The following is a 25,704-nucleotide window of genomic DNA, read 5'->3' as shown; positions in this document are numbered from 1 at the left end:
GAGAAGCAACAAAAACCCCATGAAGAGCAAAAGGAAAAACAGCTCTGGGGGAAAAATGAGCTGAACGAGATGTTCCTTCAAAGAAACCATGGCACTTCTGAGCTGGTATAATGAAACAGCTGTGATATAAATAATGTTCCCAAGTGGAAAAAACCCACAAAAACACCAGCCATTCAGGCTCCATATGTTTCCAAACACACACAATGGATGCTTTACAATGAACTTTTTGTCTGGAAATTGGGTGGGAAAGGGAGGTTCCTCACCCACCTCCTATACTAATGCAATAATCTTGCTTAGTCACAGAAAAAGAGAGAGAAAAAAGGAGAGAAAGTGTTTAATAATCTGTGGGCAGCTGCTTACTTTCCAATTGGTTGTCCAGGAGGGGTGTGCTCCACTTCAAATCCTGCTTGTCTCAGTACATCAATCACAGTGTTGTTACCCAGGAAGTGACCTAAAATACAGGTAGAAAATAGCACTGTCAATCAAACTACTACTCTCACTCACTTGAGTCTCTCCTGTTGGAACAGCAGCTTTGGTAGGCAAGGGTACCAAAAACTAGACCAGAGGAAGGGACAGCATACAGCCCAAACACTTTCTTCTTCCATCTCATTTATCCCTCCCTCCCCTCACATGGCCAAGTGACTGGGTGCATAATAGGAAACCCAGTTTCCTATTTAGGAAATATTCCTATTTCCTAAATATTTCCTATTCCTAATATTTAGGAAACATTCCTATTTCCTAAAATAGGCTTGCTAGTCTTGCCTTCTACTGTGACCATTTTTAGTATGCACACTGAGTAGTTATATTTCCATCATGGAGATCAGAATGACCCTGCAGTGGCAAAAGGATATTCCTGGGGCTTTGACTCATGAAATGGAGCAACTCACAACCCTGACCATCGCTGTTCATGGACATCTGCTAATGAAGAGTCTCTGAAGCTGCTGTACTGCATGTTCAGCACTTGTCTGACTAAAACCTCGGTGGTTCAGGAATTGCCTCATCAGCCATTCAGCCACCTGCACAGCGGGGATGGGAGGAGCTGTGATGGTAACCTTATCTCTCCCAAAACACGGAGATTTAGTCCTGAAATTCAGGTCTCTTTGTTAGAAGTGTAAAGGTCACATTCCTATTCACAGAAGTAACAAGGAGCCCGGTAAGTATTGCAGTGTGTACAGGCCTTGAAAGAGTTTACTTAAGGAGTCCCATACACTTGAAGCCTGAACCAAATCCCACCGGAGTCAATGGGAGCCCTCAAAGGGCTTTGGGCACAGACTCAATAAGGCAGTGTAATCCAGCCAAAGCTTTCAACTTACTGTCAGAGTCCCACACTGTTTGCAGGATGGGTTGGATATATAAAGCAAGGAAGCAAGAAGTCCACACACAGGTTTATTAAAATCCACACAGCACTGTAACCTGTCTCCAACAGCAGCCATGGCTGACAGTGAGGAAGGACAGAACAATCCTCCTCCATCATATCCATCAGCTCCCAGCTCTGCAGGGCCTGGTGAGCCCAGGTACACCCAGGTCACTGCACCTCACTGCCAGCTCTGAACAGGCCAATCCACCAGGAATGTGCTCCAGCCTCCATGTGCTTTGTGCCCTGTGGCATCTCGGAGAAGGGAGTTCCACCATGGTGTGGGGTGTAAGAACTCACTCCTCAGGTTTGCTGCTGCTTGGAGACCATGTGCTTGCCTGAAGCACAGTGAAAGTGTTTTCAGGGGGTGTTTCTGACTGCCCAGCTCCACAGCGGAGCCAAATGCTTCACACTGAAAAAAAACCAAGGCAGGCAAGATGTGCCTGAGTCCCCCTGCAAGGACACCGCTGTGCAAGGAGCTGGCACAGCCACCAGCAGAGTCATCCCCCGGGTTCTTCACCCACACTGCACAAAGTCCTGATGAATTTGAGAGCACTCAGCCCCCAGGATTTGCTCAGCCTGCATCCCTCTGCTCCCACTGCCAACAAGGGCGCTAACTCGCCTCAGTTGTTGGAACGATGTAGCTGTAATGGCTTTGAGTGCAACTTGCAAGCGCTGGTAAGAGCTTTTAGCCAAAAGACATTTCTTTAAATGATTAAATGTACATTTGCAGAGCCCTGGTGTGTTCCAGGATTCCTCCACTTCCTTTTAAGAAAACTCAAAATTTGATTTTCCCCTTTCTAACTTACTTATAACAAAAGCCAAAGCAGCAAAGAGCAGTCCCAAAAATGTGTTATACACCCTCAGAGATTCAAGAAATGAGACATTTGTGAATGATTAACTGGATTTGATCATATCCTGTTTTTTTATGCAGTGGCCAAGGCAAACAAAGGTCCCCATTCTGTCACTGGCAAAGTGACACTGAGGAACCAAAGTCAAAGGTATCAGAGCCTGAGATGTTTCCGAGTCCACTTTATTCTCCCTGAGCCAGAGTCTTAAATGCCAAAAGATTTCTTAATGTAAATAATTGTCCTGAATCCAGCAAATCTTTGACATCGTGACAGCACAAGAGAAACCAATTTTAACTCTTTTAAACCCAGGGAAAGAAGTAACTATGCAAAAGTTCTGTCTCCTCATCCACACAATGGTAGGTCTGTCAACAACGTCAGCTCCTCAGCAGAGCCTGCAAGTCCCTTCAAGTGATGGATGAAGACCAAAAGATGAGACTTCCTGGACTTCCCATTCCTGCCCTCTGTGTGGGGACCACGCTGAAAGCTGCCAGCTGCTGTGACTGGTGATCTGCTGTGCAGCATGGCAACAGGGCTTGTTGTTTTAATTTTGCCTTTCCTAACTGAAAGAAACGCCAGTTTCCATTAAAAACCCCTCAACTTCAAATTCCCCCAAAATTTAAAATCTTAATTACAAATATCCATGTGAACATCATAGTTATTTCATTGTATGTCCACAATCCAACACATACAAATATATTTTCAATGGTCCAGTTCAACCAAGAGAACAGAAATAAGAAGAAATTAAAAAATCAAACCCAAAATCCAGCCTTGAGCTGACCCCCAAACAATTCTCCATTCCACATATATCAACAGAGCAAAAAACTTTAACAACTACTAGGAAATGGCATGAGCAAGTCTTTGCAAAACTTAACCTTTAGACTCTGCTTAAAATTTACCTGTTTGTATTATCCTCTGTTCATCTGGGTAACTACCACCCATCTCACCACCAGCTTGCCTTGTTAATACTTCCTCTCCACCTGACTGAAGATTTCTAACTTCTGTTTGTCTTAACTTCTCTGTCCAGTCAGAATTCACATACTAAGGTTGGTTTTGTATCCACCTGTTCATTTTACATCATGGTAATGCTGTTGTAGCCAACTCATGCACACCACAAGCAACCTGAAATCATGTTCTACTTTAGTGATTGGAAACACGAAATTATGCATGCTCAGACCAGCAGTGTTCACACCCAACAGTGATCCATGTTATCCCACGGCAAGGAGTTCCTCAGGATCAGAGATGTGGAAGAGGGAGGTTTAAGGAAAAAGGTGACACTTGAGAGGTCCGGTGTAGGTAGGTAACGTGAAACATGAAAGGTTAAAGAATTCCTGGGAGAATTGTCTTGGCCTGCCTCCTGCTGTGAAGTCCATCATAATTATCCTTTCCAATTTTAAAATCCAGGAAAATCTATGTGAGAAATGTCTTACATAAAATAACTCTCCCTGGTCACCAACAACTTGAGATAAGGACTCACTTGTTAGATATTGATAACAACAGAATACTTTGACAGCCTATGGCATGTGATGAAAACAAAAGCACCTGCATATTAGAGACAATTAAGCTCAGCATCAGTGAAAAACATCAAATTGTTGCCTCTGGCTGCTCGTATATGCAAACAACAATATGCAGTAACTGTCATATTCTTTATAACATCGGTGGATTTAATTTTTATTTATAGATATAAAATAAATGAGCTTTATATATACGTGTGTGTGTGTGCATGTACGCTTCTGCTTAAATATTTTAAAAATTTCTTTTCCTGGCCTGGGAAAAACCTCAAGAAAATATAACTACTGAAAATTTAGTGCATCTAGAGACATATCAGACAGGTTAGAGAGGCAAGGGAATGATCTTGCATTTCCATCACTATTCCCTCTTCAGTCTAAACCTGAATAAACCATTCCTGGAGTATTAACCAAATTTATCTTGACAGCTGACGAAAACTGGATCCGAGAGGTCAGAACATCAGCTGCCTTGGGAAATCCATAGAAGTGAAAAAGGAGAGAAAGCAGACATAAAAGATTTTCTACATAGGGACCTGAAGAGAAAGTTTGTACTTGGGCATGGAGATATGCAGAGCAGCCACCCCTAATAGTTAAAGATTAAATGCCCAGGTGTGGATGCAATCCTTCCACCCTCTGAAGATAAGGAGGTGCTCATGGGATTTGCTTGAGGACAAAACACAGTCATTTTGTAATTTGATCACAAACACAAACACAGTGGAGTGGTCACTGTGTCTGCTGCACTTAGGAGGGGGTTTCTTACTAAATTTGATGAGGCCAAGATTATTCTCTTTTCATTCACATCTTGTTTTTTTCAGACAAGGATCTGGAGACAGTGGAGGAACACATTATACAGTGCGGTTTCTAACATTAATCATAGACCTTCCATCCCTGTTGTTCTTTGGTTTTTTTTAAATTAAGAACTGTGCTTTGGACTACACAAAGCAGATCCATGTAATGTGTTTCTTTATCTCCCCAAGGTTTCATTCTTCACTGAAAGAAAGAAAGAATAAACCACCAATTAGGGGTTTGTTTTACTAAAAAACATGTAAAAATACATGAAATATACGTGGTTTCCTTGAAACACGTCCATGCACAAACACACTGCTGAAAGAATGCACTTTCTTCCTTTCTTAGTGGAATATCCTGAGGCAGAGAGAAAGACACTTCTCAGCCAACTCTTGACAGTAATTGACCACATAAACTAAAGCTCTCCTTTTCCATTTCAGACATCCTAGTGACCCTCATCAATAACCTAAGCATCAGGTTGCATCCCTCAAAAGTTAGATGAACTTGGGTGTTCCTACACAGAAAAATTATAACCGTGTTTTGATGACAGAAGCAGAAAAAATGTTTTTAAGCAAAAGTTATGTACTTTATCTGGGTTTAGAGATCTACTACAAATTACTTTGTCTATTCCTTTTGCAATTCTTTGTTCCACGGCTTAGAAGGATAATGGGGTACAAAGGAGCAGGAGATAATTCCCTCACAAAGGACCTCCATTGCCAGAGCCTTTGAAGTTGTGCTAAAAAAGCCTTGCTAGCCATTAGCTGACACACAGCAGAAATCTGAACTGTTTCCATGCACACTACAAGCAGAGCTATTTTCTGCACAATTAGTCATAAAAAGGGCCAATGTAAACTGTGTCGGGAGGTCTCAATTCTTTACATTCTCCACACAGTGAATCAGACATTATGTATAACGTTTTGTTGCCATTTAGACCTTGGGCTGCTCTGCAATCAGGAGGCGGCAGCCTCTGTTCCTCCTTCTCCCTCGATGCTGATTCTCAAGCCCCTTGGCAGCACCACAGTGTTTATGGTAGGAAGGCTTCACAAGAATTAGTGTAGGGGAAAAATGCAAAGACCTGAGAGCTGCCCCTTCACAGTTGGGGTAAAAACTTTGTGGTTCCTTTGCCTGCAGCCTCCAAAACTGCATCTCCATTTTTCTTATTCTGCAATGGTCAAAGCTGAGTATTTTGGAAGCTGAAAGACGAATTTGTCAAGATGAGGCTGTAGTAAGCAGCTACAGCAAACACTCCAGGCAGTGACTTTTATCTGAATTTGCTGATTTCTCCATTATGGCATTCCAGTCTGATCCAGAGGTCTCTGGGTAACAGCAGGAATTTACTGGGAACCACATGCCATCCCACATTACTCTCTTCTGACATGACAGATGTTCCAGACCCATGGTGGGGAATCAATTTTGTGGATAAACCCTCCAAATTTTTAATTCCCTTTCACTCCTTGTCCAGCATCTTTCTTTGCTAGTGAATAACATGTTTAAAAACTGGAGGCTCTTCAGCCTTCCTCATGATGACCCTCACTGCCAGACAATTGATCCGCTTTGTTCTTGAACCACTCTCTTCCTTGAAATCTCACTCTAATGGTAAGGATGGTCTTGAATAAGTATCTTGAATGCACTTTGACAGGGAGTCAATGCTGGATTTGTGCAGATTTTGCTTTTGCAAGTTGGACCTAGATGAATCTGAGAGATTCCCCCAGCCTGAGTACCCTTCTGTTGTGAAGTGTCTTATTAAGGAACGACACCAGGTAATGGATTAGGTGGGTAGTATGCAGCACCTAGGCAGGAGTACGATGTTAGGACAGCCTGAATATTTTGATTTTAAACTTTACTGATAATGTGAACAAAATTCATGTTTGTGGGGATCCAACATGGAATTTTCTGGAAATGGCTTGAAGGACCCCAGTCTACTCCAGTTAGTATGAAATAATATGAGCCATACCATGCCAGAGGATGAGACATACAGCCCAACCACCCCAGACCAGATGTAACAAAAGCTACCTAGGGGCTGGTGTTCATGTTTGAAACAAGAGCTCTTTGGGCTTTCCAGAGAGAAAGGGACTATCAAAGGCCCCACCTTCCAGAAAAGTCTGTCACCCCAGGTTGCTGGCTTTTGCTCTGCTTCAGGACACAGTTTTGCACTTGGAAATTGCAGCATTATGCAAAAAGCTGTGAAGGAGAGCTGGAGATGCAGGGAATGAGCTTTCCTCCTCCCCTGTTTGACAGGAGTGTCCCAGCCCAAAGCATGCCTTAAAAAATACTTTGCACAAGCCACGTGCAATGCTCTTGTAAAGCAGGCTTTCATCATAGACTCCTTACATCATGCCACCCGTCCTCCAAGCAGATGGAAAAATCATTTTCCCTCTTTTTTGATGTTGTTATCCTATGCAGTTGTGAGGAACTGACTCACAGCCACTTTTGGACAGTCACGGGAATCAGAGCAGTAACACATTAAAAGCCAAAGCGTGCAGCATTTCCAACGTCCAGCAATCCTCCCATGGCTCCCCTTCATTCTTTTCTTGCATGTAATCACCTCTCTCCCCTCTCACCCGAGTGCACTTACAGAACGAGCTCTGGAGAAAGGCCACACCGTAGCCAGAGGGAGAACGGAGAAATGAGGGGCCAAAAGTTGAGAGGGTTATTCCAGATTGACGCCAGGCTAATAGAGCACAGATTTGTGCGTCCCTGGGGTGTCTCTGAGATCTGCAGTGCAATTCTATACTTGGAGCATCCCAGTCTGAAGGACAGACAGATTCCCACAGACTTGTGTTCCCTTGCTGCCCCCAAGTATAATAAACGCCCCCATGTCTTTCCATTTCTGATCTTCCTTTCTGTTAAGGGTGTGGAGGCACTCAAATGTCACACCATGGATATCCTTCTCCAGAAGCACCCTGGAGTGCAATGCACGCTCCTCAACAGGCTCAGCATGAGGTGGGACAGAGCTTACCAGTTTGGAACTGGCTCCTTGCTGGTACAGCCCTCTGTTTCCAGTCTCGATGCAGTGCCATAATGTGAGCTCAGCAACTCAGTTCTCTGCTGTCTTAGAAGTCTTGGAGCACTTTCCCTAGCAGACTTGCCCTAAACATATGTGGTAAACAATAAAATGATATTTTTTGTGGGAAGAAAAAAAAAGGCACTCCATTTTCTTCCAAGTCTAAAGCAGCTGTTTCACTTGGGTTAAGAAAACACAAAAGCTGAAGTGAGGTCACCTCCTAAGCATCTCCCCATGCCTCTGTGTCAGTTTGTAGCTGCCTCAGACATTTCCAAATGAAGTGACTGATCTGTGCTAGTGAGTCTCACTGGAGAGGATGGCACCTCCGCAGAGCAATTCATTCCAACATCTCATATACTAGGCTTGGGAAGAACACCAGCCCTCTGTGCAAGTCTCTTTCCATCGACCATGTGAGCTTAAGGAGCTCCTTTAGCCTCAGTGTCTATCAGGCAGGGCATGGTGGCCCACCAAGCCACCCTGCCACTGCCCAGAAGCTCCTCAACACTGCACACAGCCCATCCTTCTTCCCCATCATTCCCTTTTCTGCCCTGTCCCCCACCTTTCTTTTCACACCAGAGTTTGCACAGGACAGGGAGCTCTGTTGATCAGGGCTTTGGTTGATTATAGGGCCATTCGGGCTATTTCATATTCTTGCTTCACTTATGTGGTATTAGAGGAGTTTTCCACAGAGAGAAGGTCCAACACAGGATGACTATTTCAGCCTATATTCTTAAAGACAACACAGGATCCCTTGAGAGTCAAACAACAAAGCCTAAATATTAAAGTGTTTATTCTGTAAAATGTATTGGTTGTGTTTGCTGGTGTTAGCTACACCAACTTACTAGGGCAAAAAATATGGATGAGGAAAATTACGTGGGCAGGGCTGAAATAGATGTTTGATTTACTTTGTCCCCAGGTTTTACTGTGAGGAAAGGCAGGGCTTACTCAGTCTGAGATACTGCACAGAGAATGGTTATTGGCATTTTCCCCTCTAGCAGAATGCCACAACTAGATGTGATTTTCTTTTTTCATTGTTTTTGTATGTATTTTAAAGGTGCATCCTCCTCACTGAACCATGTTGTTGGGAATACACCTTTCTACCCAAGGGTATGACTGGAGGTGTGTGCCAGTCATGCAGCTGTGTGACAGGGAACACGTCTCTGTGTCCCTCATGGGACAGGGTCAATGTACAAAATCTTGGGAACTTCACCATTCCTAACACTGCAGCAGAAGAGAAGGAGATGAGTCTGAGGGAAATCTAGAAAAAACCCAGCATCTCTAAGAGTCTTCCCAGGGTGCTGGAGGCATCTCTGGGGCCATCAGATCCCCCAGGTGCAGACAGTCTGGTGTGAAATGCACTGTCGTAACACTCCTGGCCAGTTGTCATCAAAGCCTCCAGCAATGAGGAAATTGGTGAGGAAATGAAGCCTCTTTTTCTTACCCAAGGTGCCTTATTAGTGCATCTACAGCCTTGCTGAAGTAGACAACCCTCTCCCACCTGAACCACAGTTATCAGCTCTTTCCACAGAAGCCGCTGCTGGCCCCCTGGACAGTCAGTGCAGGGCAAGCAGCCTCTGAGAGAAGTGTTTCATATCCCATTGCAAATCCCCTGAGCCATCCCCAACTACTCTGGAATGCACATGGACCTGCTTGCCAAAGCCAGGCAAAGGTCGGGGTAGGGGGGAGAAACTAGATTCCCTAACTCCTGCCTTCTTTGCAAAGGAGGTAACAGTGAACATAGTACTAAACCACCACAAGGACTTGGTGGAGACTGAGCTCAGGGCAGTTTGGGGGCTTGGAAAGCTCCTCAGTCAGGAAAACAGCTTTTTGCAAGCTGAGTATCTCACTGAACTTGTGGAGGCATCTATGAGGCCCAGCGAGGACCAGACCATGTGTGACCTCAGCTGTTCTCAGCACACAGCCAGGGTGTGAAATGCAGCACCTGGGCTTGACTTTGACAAAGGCTCCTGGCAGGTAAGAAGGATGCACTAAATGGATTCTTATAGGAAACAAATAGGGGTGAAGGCCATGGTCAGTCATTGCAGGCTCAGTAGTGAGCTGGACTGTTCAGTCTGTCTTTTTTTGGCCTCATGGATGCATTTGGCTCCTACAATACACTGTGTCCACAGTGTAATCAAGCCTGGTGTAAAACTGCACTTCACTGTGTTTGTTTTGAACCTGCTTCTCCCAGCTCCTCTAGTTTGCACAAGACAGCTCTAAACTGAATTAAACAAAACTGTAATCTGCTCCAGTGTGAGATCAAATCATTCCAGGAAAGATAGTTGGGGGCAATGTTGGTCGAATCTGGGAAATTACTTCAAAAGACTACAAGAGCTGTCATTTTCTGTTTGAAAAGCAGTTTGGAAACCACAAATCAAAGCTCCCAGTTGGCAGGACACGGATCCCTGCTTGTTCTTTCTGGTTTTAACCTCTCAGTCAATTATTCGACAGACTACACTGCTTTCTTCATCTGTTCCAGGAGCCCCTTTCTGGTGGTTTATTTGGATTGTGGATGCCTCATAAGTGAAAAACGTGGTGATGCCTTAGCACAAAACAGAGTGATTCCTCAGCAAATTGCCAGCCCCCTGGAGTTTATGGACACAGGACAAACTCCTTGCTGGAGCAGAGAGTACTGATGCTTTCTACCCCGCAGACACAGAAGTGGTTTCACCAGAATTTTTTTAATAAGGAAACTCTTCAAGGAAACCAAAACTGAGCCTCCTTAGTCAGGATTTTTTTTATCTATAAAAAACTTCACATTGTTAGGATTGTCTGTGGCTCGTTCTTTTCCCAGAAAAATCCAGCTGGCCACTGGATGTCACTGTTGTTGCAGAAAAACACCCCCGAAAGTTCACAAATGAGGTGAGTGAATAAGGTGAGGTGTCACCCCAACCTGGAAATGGCCTTTTCTCCCTGGTTAATCGGCACAAGGCTGCCCAGCCAATGCAACACTCGCAAGCACGACACCCTCGGTGGTCTCCATCAGCAGCTGAGGGCAAGTCCCAGGGAGCTCATGGACCCTGATTCACCTGTGCCCAGGTGTGTGTCCCCTCCTCTTGCTGGATCCCCTCTGGTTCTGCTGAGACATCCCTGCTGAGCACAACAAACCCAACCTGGTCTCCAGTTTGGGCTCAACTCTTTCTCTTTTGCCACACAGAGGAGCACAGTGCAGCAGGCATGATTCCAAGCCTGTCCTTGATCATGGATTAAAGGCAATTACATGTAGTGCTGCTCTGTGGTTTTTGCTGGCGCTGCTCTAAAGGCAGTTTGGCGCAGCTGCACGGCTTGCAAGGGTTGAGCTAATTGATCCATCAAAAACTGCTCTGTGCTGCGTAGATCATGTGCCATCTCACAAGCTACACCAGGCATCTCCAAATCCATTCAACCACACAGCAGAAACCTGCCCTAAAAGACCATCCTCAGCCTTACAATTCAGCTAAGGATTCCCCTGCAGCATCATAAGGCAGCACCAGAATTCAAGCCGCAGTGGAGGCAAGGGGTTTTTTCAAGGAGTGCTCTGAGGCCCTAGGCTGAGGTCCTTCCCACAGAGGGAAAGCAGGAGAAATAAGCCCCAGGAGTCCACAAAACACCCTCAGATTGGGATCAGATGCTGGTGCTGTGGCATTCCAAGAGGTGCAAACTCGGTCTTGCTTCCCACCTTATGCTCCAAGCCCAAGGCTTGCAGCTTGATTCATGCCTGTCCTGACACTGGGAAACAAACCCCCAAAACAGGGCAGATCAAACCAACAAACTCTTGACCTTGAGGAGAAAAGGAAGCCAGGAACACTCTACAGATATTTGTGAAGCTGCTGAATGTGGTACTACAAGACCTTGAGATACACATGGTGTTGGAAGAGATCTGGAGCACCTACACCTGGAGCTCTGTCTCCTTTGAAATGCAAAGCATGCCAAAGACATGGAATAATAGAAAACTGGGCTAGAAAGTACCCATTTTAGTGCATCTAAATGTCATAAACCAGGATCAGCTCTGCCTGGGCAAAACGGATCAGATCAGCTTTGACACTAAGGTTGTTGGTGTAAATCAGAAAAAGAACCTCCAGAGGACACTGACAGCATTAGGAGATTCCATGGCTGTGTATTTTCTTAATTATTTTTTTTCTTTAAAAGCAAAACAGAAGAAAGAAATGCTTTGTGAAGGACAGACAGTCCTTTGGCTAAAGGTCCTGTGGTGGAAGGACGGGGAGTTTCCAGCCAGCAATGGCAAATGCTCCATCAGAAGGGTCAGTAAATCTTATCTGTCAGAGAGACCATCTGTGTAGTGGAAAAGAACAGAACACAGTCCTGCAATAGTTAAAGATTCTCAGCTGCAAAGGTGCTGTATGAATACCTATCACAACCCAGCAGAGATGAGCTTCATCCTGCAAATGTTTCCATTTGTAAGCTGGGCATACAAACAGTTCTATCAAGCTCCACATCCCCATGGACAAAGGACATCCTGCTCACAAATTTAAAATTTAATTGACTAAAAGTCTTAGAAAGCTGTATTCCTCAAGTACTAATTCGTATATGCTATGTCTATGGAGAAGGTCTTCTCATGACAAATTTACTCCCTACTAGACTATCAAATGTGTCTCTAAATTCCACTCATTACTAGTTATTTTTGTGAGTTTCACCAACACAGCTCTATTCTCAGCCTCATGGCCAAACATCCTGCATAGTTTAAATTTAGGTTTTTTTTCTATATAAATACACAAAATTTCTATATACATCCATGTTTTGAGCAAGCAGAAATATTTGATTTGAGTCCCCACTGCAGTACTCTGGTTTTACACTGGTATAAACAGTAGTGGTTTCCCCTGTTATCTCCTGCTGCCCAGCTGTTAACACTGGGGAAAAGGAGCAACAATGAAGGCAAGCACAATTTATCTGAACATCCCCTCATAATATTGGCCCAGGGAGCAGACTTCTAGTGAAACCAAAAAGAGGGAGATTCAGTGCTCCTGTGATGCTTTCCTGACACAGCTGTCCACTCTGACACACGGTCACATTCAAAAGCTGACTAAGTTATTATGGAAGTTCAGAAACCTCAAAATATACACAACAGATTTTGAAAAACATTGTGGTTGTGTGGGTTCGAGCGTGCTTGAGGAACATGTAAAAATCCAAACAAACAATCCCCGTCTTCACCCTTTCTGTTAACACACGAGTGTGTGAGAACACCACCAGCCTTGCAATTTGTAGCCCTGTTATTCACAGCCTTCATTAAAGAATAACAGCCCCTGTTTGAGTATCACGAGGCCAAATTGTTCACACATGTGGACCAAACAGACACACCAAGGCTGCACCCTCATGGTTTGTGAGTGACAAGCTTAATAAGATTACGCTTGATCTTTCTCTTAATAAAGCTGGATGACATTCAAGCAAAGCCTGGGGTTTTTTTTTTAATGGTACATTAAGGGAACCCAGAGTTTGGCACAGCTGGAGGCCTGAACCATCGAACAAAACTTGGCACTGCCAGCATTCCCTTATGATCTCAGACCTCACATAATGAATATTTATATCTATATATACAGACACGTACATATATTAAATACCTATCATTAGCTGGTCAAGGTCAATGCTCTGGGTAACAGAGCTGGATGTAGTACCAAGAATGATGATGGCTCTTTCTTTTTTTTTTCCCTGTGTTATGAATCACACAAATTAAGCAACCCACAGTTTATAGAGTCTGCAACATGATGGACTGCTTTTAAACCACACATACCGAAGGGAAGGAGAACAACTCCAAGAAATTACAAAAGCAAAAGAGAAGTGTCATCACCTTACTGTTTAAACTTGAGCACAGCAGAACACGGAGACTCCTGCTTAACTTTAATAACACCAGCAGCCTCAGCCGGCTCCAGGGAAGCAGTAATTTGCTTGAGATAAGTCAGGGCTCGTGTGTTTCGAAGCTTTATGGGTTAGAAGCTAAATAGTGTTAGCTGAGTCACACTGATTTAAACCATCACTGCAACTGGCCCAAAGATTACAAAAGACAGTTCATGAAGAAACCCCTCAGAGGAAGAGAAATTACTGAATTTTTATTAGAAAAAAAAATAGATTTATATATATATGTGTGTGTATGTGTGTATGTGTGTGTGTGTGTAAAAGCAAAATCCTTCCCCAAGTGAGACTTTACTTCTCAGTAAAGAAAAGGAAAGCTTCCACAAGGACAAACTGAACATTCCCACCTTCTCTTTCTCTCATCTCTGTTGGCTATGCTCTCAAGCTGAGTGTCTGTGTATTAAGTACCAGCTCTACAGATAAATCAGTGGGTCTCAGGATTAAACAGAGAGCTCATGATGGAGCTGGTATCTAGATGTACACTGGGTAGGGATGGTCTAGACTCTGTAATTTATCTGCCAAAAAAAATCATTTCTTTGATAGCCAAAACAGTTCCCATATTACATTAGGAATGCTGATGAGGAATTTAGAGTACTGGAATATTGTCCTTCGCTATTTCCAAAACAAAACAAAATTTTAAAAATCACAGTTTTATTTCAAAGCATGCAGCAATGATTTACTGAATGGAATATGTGTGAATTTAATTTCAAAAAGAACACAAACACGGACATTAAATTAAACACTTTGCAGAACCTGAATTTTCTTCTAGACTTTGTTTTGGTGAGAAAATGAAAACTTTTTTGTTCAGCATTGACCCAATATAACTTTTCCTTCAATCACTTCGTTCAGCTGACAAAACAAGACATAAATCATTTCCACTGCTCTACACTGAGTCCAGGTCTTTTTAACATGGATGAATTCCTAATCCTTGGTATCTCTCCTTTTCTTGAGATCTACTTTCAGTACCTCGAAGCCTGAACATGGTGGTGGGACCTTCCCTGGCTATTAAAGCCATTTCCATGGACAAGAGGTTCAGAGCCAAAATACCCTTTGCAGAGTCCCATCCTCTTCCCTTAAAGTCAGTAGATTCCCATTGAATCCAAGGGAGCTGATCAGAGATTTACACTACAGGAAAGTACATGAGGAATCTGTTCCTCCTTCTGTCTTCAACTCACAGCACTCAATTTGCTTCTGGAGCTGCAAACCTGTCCAGTCTAGTTCTTTACTTTCATTTACAAGGCTTCAAAGCTTCTCCTTGTGTGCAATCTGATCAGAAGCTCATTGAATGCAATGAAAAATGCCTGGAAGGCATCTCCTGTGCAATGTGGGGTCCTTACTTCCAGCTGGGTTGAAGATACCAGAACTCCAGAGCACTGAGCACACGCAATTACAGGTGAGCAGAATGTGAACAGCAGACAAGATCCTCTTGCCTAAAGAGTGGCCTCTTGCCACTTGCCTCTTGTGACAAGAGTGTGCCTTCTTGAAGGAATCCAGCTCATAATTATCCAGTTAAATAATTATCTGCTCCTTTCAGTGGATGAAACTTAGATAATCCTGTCTGACGTCAGAAATTCATTGCTGGCCCTATTGGCATTTTTGTGCCCAAACCCTGCAGAACTTTTCATTCAACTGAACTCCACCTATGATGCTCTCACACTATTTTGGCTGACTATTCTGAGCTATTATATAAGCCATTTGGCACTGGCCTGTCCCAGGTTTCGCCCAACCTCCATACTTTTTGTCACAGCCAAGTTTTTGCAGGAAACAAACCACTTTTCATTGAGGCCAATTAGCTCAAGAATGTCAAAAGAGAAAAAAAATCAAAAGGCTTTGGGTCAGTGACAAGAGCAATAGAGAGGCCAACAAAATGAAAGGGACTCGTTCTGAAAAAGTTTTTTGATTATGTCAGAGCCAATTCCCAATGGAGTGAAACAAGAAAAACATTCCTTGAAAGATTTGAGATCTGTCATGAATTCCCAAGGCACACTAGGAAGTCTCACTCTCCCCTCTGTCTCTCATTCCTTTCTGAGGTACATCATGGGCTCCAGACAGAAGATGGTAAATCTGTACATCACTCACCCATTATCATACCAAGAATGGTCAGAGATCTGTACAGGGGCCCCAGACATTCAAAATCACAATGAACCAAGGGTTAGGGAATCCTACAATAATGTTCCACAGTTTCTCATATTTTGGGGGGAAAAACAATAGAAATCAAAATTCTGTTTGATAGTATTTTCTTTGTGGATGACATACTGGGACTCCTTCTCTCAAGAAACACTCACTTGGATTCCTTGCAAAGTAACTGGTTTGTGACCCTGCTGCTCCATCCTTAAAAGAAGCATAATCTGTTTTCCTCCCAGAAGGACATATTTGTCCCATTACGTGCTTCTATGTTGATAAATTTGGTGATGACTGAACTTTGGAAGGAACTTCAGGATACTGCAACCTCTGTCTTTCCCACCATCACCACAATGCTCATCACTGACTCCATGTCCAGGGTGAGGAGCCCCACCAGAGCAGCAGACACCTCTTTTTTCCAGACTTGGAGACATCAGACTCACAGACTTGTCAGTATTAGAACCAAAGCTCACCTTTCAAGTTGTTTGAAGTATGAAATCAAAGGATTACTAAATATCAGTCTTAGAAGGAATAAGGCTTCTATATGGGGGAAAAACATCACTGGTTTCCAGCTGAGCTTTATTTAAGGACAGACTTTGCACTTCCTAACCTGTTTGGAAAATAAATGCCACATGGCATGTTAATATACTGAGCAAGGGACAGTCAGGCTCCCAGCAAATAATTAATGATGACATCTTTTGGGTTAGATTTTATGACTTTCTTTGTAGGACAATGCCACGAGTTGGTCTTGAGTATTTCACCATGAGAACAAAATATTCCTCCTGACATCTAGCCCTGTGTTCATGGGTTCATTTTTTCTGATGATTAATTCTGAGTTCACATAGAGTGTGTTCGAGATTACAAGGATTCATATTCAGTTGACCATATCTGAGAGGATTATTTTAGTGTGCCCCAGTTTATGGCCCATGAAACATGATCCCTCTTGTCTCTCCATGTCTCTCACTCTGCCAGCAGTATTATTCTAACAACCTGTGCTGGGAACTTATATTATCAGCATAAAAGCAGAAAACAGTTATTTTTCTCTATTGAAACCAGCTCTCATTGAGTGCCTTATAGGTTATAATATATTATAACCTATAAGAGGTTATACAAGTGTAAACTTGCTTTGCTCTCAGAGCCAACAGCCAGCTCTCAGGCAGAAGACATCAAAATATCAAAATGTTTTGAAAGAACCTCCTTTACGAATAAATCTCCACTTTGGGTTTGCCACAGTCTTGATCACTATTGGTACATCTAGCACATATTTCTGCTGTTACTAGGGATACCAACCTGAACAAGATGAAACACAGTGGAAATACCCTGATGCCACCTGAAGCCATTGTGTCTCTCAAAAGCTGTGACACATGGATTACACTGGAAGGTGTTTCCATCTCTACCCAAGAGACTGGTGCTGGCAGCTCAGTGCTGATCCTGGCAGCCAGCAGGCAGATGTGCTGTCCAATAGTTTTGGCAACTTCTGACTATCTTTCCTATCATGGCATCATTATCTTGAGCTGCCTGCCAGCTGGCCTGAGCGGTGCTGGATACATGAAACGCAGAGAAGCTTTCAACTGACAACACCCTGTAAATTAGACATAGAACTCTTACTTCACGTGCAGCCCCCAAAGAGCTCAGAGCAGTTTAAGGACAGAAATCAAGTCCAAAGCTGTGACCCTTACTTAAAAGAGTTAGCTAATTAGAAAGCTGTCCCATTGAAGTAAGCAGAGTTCCTCGATGAAGTCTGTTTAATGCTCAGCTGCACAATTTGAAAAATGAAAATATAAGTATTACTTACGCTGGGTTGTTTCTGAAAGCCACAGTTCTACTATATCCGCTTGATGCTGTACCAAAGTAACAGAAATATAGAGCATTCCTATTCAAGAAAACCCCATTCCTGGTCAGTAACACAGTTACTTTGGAACTGACAAATAATCGTTTCTCCAGGTCTTCAGGCAGCCTACAATACACTTATGTTTTGGTAAGTGGCCTAAGTTCCCACAGCTCAATAGCTGAACCAGAACTTCTGCTGCACACCAGCTCGCCTGAACCAACAGGCAACGCAACTTGCTCATGAGCAAGAGATTGATTTGAACTAAAACCTTTTAAGTACAATCCCTACAGCAATGAGCCGTAGCAAGCTACTGTTGTTCAGTATCATTGCTGCTGTGACCAGAGCCGCTGGGATTTTCTGTTGGTGTTATCATGCATCCCTTCCCTCACGTGTCACTGCGACTGCTGGCAGAAAGCAGAGGTTATACACACCGTTCTGTCGGAACAGAGAGCGCCTTTCACAGCCCCTCGGCAATTTTATTTTCCTTTGACTGATGCTGTCAGCACGTTATCTGAAGTCTGCCTGGAGAGCAAGGGCTCAGTGAGAGTGTTTGCATTGCACTTGTGCGTTACGCTGCACCCTGCTCGGGCACCCTCTGCCCATCACTCACCGAGCCCACTTTCTGATCACTTGACTGCCATTTGGACAAAACCCAACTCCAGCCCTCTCTGAGCACACAGCACAGTTAAAGAAGGAAAGATAATCTTCTTAAGTTCAGTTTCCAGCTGAAAGTCAATGAGCTTTGTGGTTATTGGTTCTGTTTTGAAAATAGAGCTTTTCTGTAAATACTACTCTTGCAGGAAAGACCAGAACCCATTTATTTTTTCACTCATTTCAGGGAACTTCAATATGCAGACTGCAGAATGCTTCTTTTGCAGATGGGAGTGAGACTGTCTTTCAGTAACTAATAAATACAACACATACACTTTATCCAAAAATCCTGAATACAGTACTGCTGTGCAGTAGCAAATCAATCTTCCTTTTTGTTCTTGTCTCTGAACATTATTGCTGTAGTTGATATATTCATGGAATCCTTAGCTGATCACAGAAAAGAAAGCACACCTTAATGTTGACTATCTGACAGTCTATGACAGTGAGCAGCAAGGAATACTCTGTGCATCTGGAATCGCAGTGGAAATGCATCTCATCCAATTTTCCAGGAAAGAATTTGGCCAGGACATCAGAGTACAGAGTCTCTTTGCTAAGTGTGCTACTGGAGCATTACTCACAGCAACTCCTGCCCAAGGCTTGTGAGTCACCACCAAAGCGAGGAGGGACCTCACCATCCCCTGACAGCGCACGGGGAGATGGCCAGTGCAGATGTACAGGGTAAAGAATTACTCCCCAGCTGCCAAGAGCTCCACCAGCACTTGGTTTTCACTGCCATGGCTTCCCTCCATCTGTGGCTTGTGCCAGCTGAGAGCAGTTAATGAACAGCATGAAAGAGATTTGCCAGTCCATGGCACTGGAGTGGCAGAAGTGAGAGGCAAGGACAGGACTGCCACAATGAGGATTTGTTTCCTTTCCATTGCTGAGTTCCTTTTCTGTAACACTGCTTTGCTTTATTCAGCATCCAATACCTGGGTCCTGAAAACTATTAATACTAACAATTCCACATCCCCACAAACACAGATGTGCTATACACACAGATACAAAAAGTATGTATATATTTTCCTGTACAGGAAATATGGCATTTATGCTTTATAAGATGAACAAGGAGAAGAGAAAACCAAGAATTCTGGGCTATTGCCCAAACCACACAGCTTTGAAATTAGCGGTGCACTGAACAAAAACCCACACAACAAAAAAACCCCTACGCTTCCTTCCAAGAAAAGTGTCTAAGTTTTCCAATTTGTTTACGGCTGATGTCTACCCACAAGAGACTAAATTCCTGGCTGGATGGGACTGGACTTGCATACAACACCAAAAAGCTCTCCTTTCTGAACTGGGGAACAATATCTTAAGTGTTTGTACATGGAGACCTGGTGTTGCAGAACTTTTTCCCCAAACTGCTCTATCTGCTTTTAATTTCCAGTGAATCAGCAAACACATCTGTAGGCTACTACTCTTCCAGACCAACGCTCTTTATTTTTTTATTCTCAGAACTCATCTCTCTTTTCCTGACACCTGCTCACTGCTCTCTCTGAAATACAGTCCAGAAGTATTCAAGTACTCAGGAGTATTCAAGTTTCTTTCTCTGGAAGTCTCTTCTTAGCTCTGACTTTAATTAAATTGTATTATATGTGATGCAGAAACAAGTGAAGTTAAAAATATAGTAATTAAGGTAACTTGACTCTCTAACACAGAAAGACAGGATCTACAGCAATCTCTAAATGCTTAAAGTAGGTGAGGAATGTGATACAGTTCTGCACAGAAACAAAATCCAGATGATACAAATACAACTGCAATATAGCCCTAATTGCCCCACTCTTTAAGCAGTATCTAACTCCAAGAGTCTGTACTAGTATTAGTGTCATTTCTCTGGAAAGCTCAGTTATTGTCTACTACAATGGAAACAATCCTTAATCTCAGCTACATCTTTGAGCCAAGGAATCACTTTGGTGAATCCTCCCCGAAGTCCCTAGGTCCCAGACTGCAGGCGCCAGCCCAGAGGCTGGGTTTGGAAAAAAGCCTGGTCTGTGCCCTAGAAGCTCTGAGGGAACACCACCTACTCCTCACATCCCACTGCTGTGTTCAACTTAAGGCCATCAGGGAGTTGTTTTTCCTCTGAGCCAATACCAGAGGTGTGCTGGGGTGTCAGAGCAGAGACCAACTCCTGCTACTGGCTTGTTCTTTCACCTGGGTTTGGCTGATGATGCTACTGCAAACTCCTTGGTCAGGAAGCCAGGGCCAGGCTGCATCTGAAGAAATTACTTGGCCTTTCACCTGCCAGTCACAGCTGGGGTCATTGCCCAAGACCTTGCAACCTCCAGATCAGAGGTGGGACTTGCTGGTGAGGATGTCTCCACAGCAGGACAGCAGAATTATGCAGCTCCCTGCCACCCTCCTTAATGCAGCCTCCAAATATTACTGTGCCATTCATGGTGGGTGTTTGGGTGGTGGTGTTTTTTTGGTTTTTTTGGTTTTTTTTGGTTTTTTTTTGTTTTTTTTTTTAACAGCGGAGGAGGGAATTGAACTATCCTCATTTCCCTAAGGCAAAAAGAAGCTAAAAACTTGGCCCAGGACCAACAGGTGGCCAGTAGCAGAGTAGGAACAGGACTACAGCTCTCCTGAGACTGATGTTTTGAGATCTCAGAGGATGCTCTGCGCACTCAGATGAAGCATGGCCTGATAACATTATGTATGACCATTTCCCTGCTTATGCTGGGGCCTTTCATCTCTGAGACTTCACAGCTCTTGCTGTCCTGTGTTTAACCTTAAGCTAAGCAGATAATTTATGGCCATACCAATTCCAAAAAAGAAAAGGAAAAGCTGCAGCACTATATTTGAAGTGAAGTCTGGCAAGACGTCCTGCTCTCTCTCCACAAGTACTTTATGGCAAAGCCTGAAACTGTTTCTCGGGATGTCGTATATCTGGCATGAATCCCTGCCAGGCAAAAATCTTGTCTTGTTTAATTAGCTCTCACAAATTTTCACCATCCAGCTTTCTCACTGAGGTCTGAACCACAGCTCCTGCTGTCCAGACACCATGGGGAGCAAGACACCACGTCCAAGGCCACCGCTGGTGGCCCGGCTGTGAAAACGCCTGATGGAAACTCATCTCGTTAAACTTTCAAAAGATGGATGCTCTGGCACTGGACCAGCTCCGAGCTCTCAGCTGGAGTTTCTGCTGGCCTCCAACTCTCTCTTTGTAATATTTTAGGGTTTGCCTGCTGGAAAATGACTTGTAAGAATGCTCTCTAGTGCCAGTGTTTGGAACCAGAGCTGTTTCCAGCATTCCCGAATCCTGGGATGCTCAGAGCTGATGTGCTGACTCAGATCACTTGAGACAAGAAAGTTAGTGAAAAGTTCAATCCAGTGGTAATGAGATCTGGTGGAATTAGACATCTGTATGATTTATTCTGTGTTTTGTAATCAATATAGAGTGTTAATGTCATCCATTTGCTCCCAAATCCCAGCTTAGAAAAGAGCAAGGTTAGTCAAAGCAAATGGCTCCAAACCTTCTAATGTCAGCTTCTTTTCTTTGTGAAATGAGTGTTTCCAGATCTCTGCAGAGTTGCCTGGCAGTTTAATCTTATCCTCTCAATAAGTATTCCTTATTCATATTGATTATTAATTGGTTCAGTCACATGAGGTTTCCCAGCTCCCTGCTAGAGAGACTGACACTTTTTATCGAGCGTATCAGCCAAACAACCCAACGAGTGTTGAGATGAAAGCTATGATCAGGAAATACAGACATTTAGTGAAAAATTCACCAAGTTCAAAGGGTTCTGATGACTCACTGACAGTAAATGGTAGTATCTGGTGAATCCAAAAATCATCAGGGTTTTCCAGGGCCCCCTGCCTCTTCAGTTGCCTTCTGCACACCACAAAATCTTCACCAATAATTCCTGGAAAACACGTTCTTGTCTCCTGAGCTCTGTGGTCTCCATTACATCACTTTTTCAAGGCCCAATCTGTCATGTTTATAACCTAGAGAGAATATGTGATGGAGCAAGAAAGCTTATGGCTCTGGTAATCTGGAAAGCCCTCTGGCACTCAGCAAAACACCACGGGAGTAACACAACACCAGGGCTTGCCACAAGCGTACAAGGAGCTGGATGTGTGTGTGCATCAGGGAGCAGAGACTCTGCTTTGTTTCCCACAACTCAATTGGAACAAGAGCTCTTCAAAGCACATCTTCTTTCTCTTCAGTTTTCATGCAAGGCAAAGTTAACACTGAACAACAATCACTCCAACTACTCAACAGGCTTGTCTTCTCCATCAAGGCAAAGATTTGGGGCTTCTAAGGTGATTTATCTTATTTCTTTAACTGAATCCTGCATGTCATGCCGCAGTTTTTGATATAAATACTTTTATTTTTCCCCCATACTGCCTGTGATCAAGTGGGAATCTTTCTTTACTCCTGCCTGTACTGTTAGGTATTTCCCTTGGATTTTTTTTTTAAACCTTGTCCAGCACTTTCATAGGAAAAGAACGACTGCTAAAAAATCCATTAGCATGGTTTGGCCAGAGTCCAAAATTTCAGCTACCAAGAATGTTAAATCCTCCATCTGTTTGCTAGTTAGATAATGTTACCTTTGAGCTTTCCTTTGGCTGCTAAAGACACTTTATCTGCCTTAAATGTTGCAGAAAATTACACTTCACGTCAAAGCCTGTGTGCCATTAAATAAGGTGGGGGAGGGAAAGGTTCTTGCTATAAATTTCCACCTTTAGTTCCTCCTAGCTCTTGGTACATTCAGAAGAGTCCCGAGCTGAGCATAATCATACTAATGACCTGGGTAATTGATGGTGAATGATGGATATGTTGAGCTAGACTCTAATCCACTCTTAAATATTTGCTTGACTTTTTAAAAATCAAGGGAATACCCCAAAGGGAAGGAAGTTCTTTTGCACAGGAGAAGCTAGGCAGCCACGGAGTGCTCAAGCGAACATTTGGCTAAGACATTACTTTGTGCCTCAGCTGGGGATGCAGCCCGGGCAGCGAGGCCCAGCTCTCTCCTCAGTGCCAAGTCCTGGCTGTAACATCGATCAGACACCTCCAGGGAGAGGTGACTCAACTGCTTTCACTGACGTGATCCCACCGAGGGCAAGCCAGGAGGTGAGCTTGCACAATCCCTGCCTCCACCATTTATCTCCTCACTTCTCATTACAGCTGATGGGACACGCAGCCAGCCACTTTATCCCCAAGGAGTGTGCTGGATGTGGAACTCACACGATTGACATGCATAGGAGTTTTCCTTATGGCTTCAACCACAACCTCTTTCCACCCACTCTTTCACCAGAGAACAGGGGTTGCTCCCAAATCACATCACAGCTTTCCATCTGTCCATGACCCCTCTCCGGCTCTCTGGCCTGGCACATCAGAGATTGTCCAAGCTGCCTCCTGTGCTCCCCAAGGAGGCAGCAGCCCCTGCTGAGAAAAGCCAACAAGGAACCACTAAGCACAGCTGCATGGGGCACTGACAGCTACTTATCAGGGAGGATGAAAACACCACCCCAAACCCACAGAAATTCTGCCTGTAGCAGATCCAGTACATATCTGCCTCTGGTTAGGTCTCCACGGTCTCCAGAGGTGAGTAGCTGGATAGGATTGGTCAAAAACAGGAATAAATGGTTGACCAGAACATAGAAACCTGAGATGCAACAGGTCAAGACCAGAGGCAGAGGTTTTAGGTCAGCACGAGGATCCTTGCACCCCAGGGTCGGGCAGACAGCAGTGTGAGGCTGCTCTTGCCAGTCAGCAACTCCTCCTGGGTACCAAGAGGAGCAGGGATGGGACTCTGTGCCTGAAACCAGCCTGCTGCCTCTCTGCAGCTGGGAGAAAGGTTCCCGTCCAGCCCTGACAGGAGTTTCCCACCATCCAGCCAAGTTTCCTTAGCAGCAGCTGTGGGACTTAACTTTTAGGGCTAGAAAGAGATTTCTAGGCACAGAGCCCCATCTGCAGCAAAGTCAAAGTGACCCTGACAGCCACTGTGGGAGGTCAAGAGAAAAATGTCTGGAATACATGGAGTTGTCACTCCATCTTCCCCATCAAAGAACGAGCTGGCAGGGAAGATGACTGGCCTGGCTGAACAGAGAGCTTTGGCTGGAATTCAGGAAAAAAAGAAGAGTTTATGACCTTTGGAAGAAGGGACAGGCAACTCAGGAGAACTACAAGAATATTGTGAGGTTATGCAGAGAGGAAATTAGAAGTGCCGAAGCCTAACTAGAAATTAATCTGGCTACTGTAACAAAAGACAATTAAAAAAGTTTCTATAAACACACTTGCAGCAGCAGAAGGGGTAAGGAGCATCTCCAGCCTTTATTGGACGGGAGGGGAAATGCAGTGACTAAAGAAAAAACTGATGTACTCAATGCCTTCTTCGCCTCAGTCTTAAATGGCAAGATCAGTTGTTCTGTACCAGACCCCTGGGCTGGAAGACAGGGATGGGAAGCAGAATGAAGCCTCCTTAATGCAAGGGTCACTTAAAGCAGGTCAGTGACCTGCTACACCACTTTAACACACACAAGTACTAAAACAACCTTATTACTCTACAGCTCCCTGGAAGAAGGTTGAAGTCTGGTGGAGATCAAGCCCTTCTCCCAGGTAGCAAGGGATAGAACAAGAACAAATGGCCTCATATGGTGCCAGGGGAGGGTTAGATTGGATATTGGAAAAAAAATTTCTTCACCAAAAGAATGTAAAGCCTTGGCACAGGCTGCCCAGGACAGTGATGGAGTTACCATTCTTAAGGTATTTAAAAGACGTGTAGATGTGACCCTTGGGGACATGGCTTAGTGGTGGACTTGGCACTGATGGATTAACTGGTTGATCTAGTATAATTAACTAGGTATACTGGTTGATCTCAGAGGTCTTTTCCAATCAAAACAATTCTAAGACTCATTGAGGACTCAAGAAAGCACAAATACAAGCACAAAAGGCATAGAGGTGGGAGGACTGGAAAGATACTGAGGAGGTCATCCTGCAGCTCAGAGTCACAGCTCCAAATCTGGCCTTACACAGAGCAACCACAACTCATTAGCCATTGCTGTAGTTGTGACTGCCTTAGGGAAATGTCCCTGAATAATTTGTAATGGAGAAACATCTGCAGAACAGTTGTGCAAGAAAGGCAGCTCGCCAGTCTGCATGATTCCCAGGTATACACATACATAATCCCAGGGTCCCAGGGATTACCAGTCCTCCTGAGTGTATCAAATGCATGAAAAGAGGAGCAAAGACAGCATATGCCTGGATTGTGCAAATCCTTTCTTCAGTAAAACACCAGCATTGTGTAAATGACCACAACCAGTCCTGCTCCTTCCAGGGAGAAACCAAGCCCGGTTGCTACCGCTGACCTAGGAAGTGTGAATGAGCCGTTTGTTTGGAGAGAGATGAAAGGAGGCGTGCAAATGAAGCTTGTCTCCATCACCAGGACAGATTTACTTCTTCAAGTGGCCTCAAGTAGCCTTGGAAAGGAAATCTGGAATGTTGTAACATTCATAAATATTTGACTGTTCTGTCTTACCTTGAAAACAGGCAGAAACTCTATCCTAAAGAAAGCACTCCCAGATTGAACAGTCATTTTGTTAAGTAGGCCATGACCTGGGGAACTAGGCATTGGTGACATTTAATCTGTACCTATATCTATGCACATGTACAAACACACACAATAAAATGCAGTGGTTGTCCCAAGGAAAGCCTGGCAAGCATTTGAAAACAGAGCTAAATCTACACTTGGCTACTTAGACTTACAAATGAAGTCTTGTAAGTTTTAGAAACAAATCAGAAATATTTTAAACATGTT

General features: G+C 43.9%; 1 protein-coding gene across 1 annotated transcript in view; it reads right to left on the bottom strand.

Annotated features, from left to right (window-relative positions):
• TRABD2B (TraB domain containing 2B) overlaps nt 1-25,704 on the bottom strand; it is a 269,261-nt gene that overhangs the window by 45,093 nt on the left and 198,464 nt on the right. Inside the window, exon 5 of the mRNA XM_063407122.1 lies at nt 361-451. Within this exon, the coding sequence (XP_063263192.1) occupies nt 361-451 (91 nt within the window). The remainder of the gene's footprint in view (nt 1-360; nt 452-25,704) is intronic.

The sequence above is a fragment of the Prinia subflava genome, chromosome 10 (genome assembly GCF_021018805.1).
Source record: "Prinia subflava isolate CZ2003 ecotype Zambia chromosome 10, Cam_Psub_1.2, whole genome shotgun sequence".
Classification (NCBI taxonomy): domain Eukaryota; kingdom Metazoa; phylum Chordata; class Aves; order Passeriformes; family Cisticolidae; genus Prinia; species Prinia subflava.
This window is presented reverse-complemented; position numbering and strand designations above follow the sequence as displayed.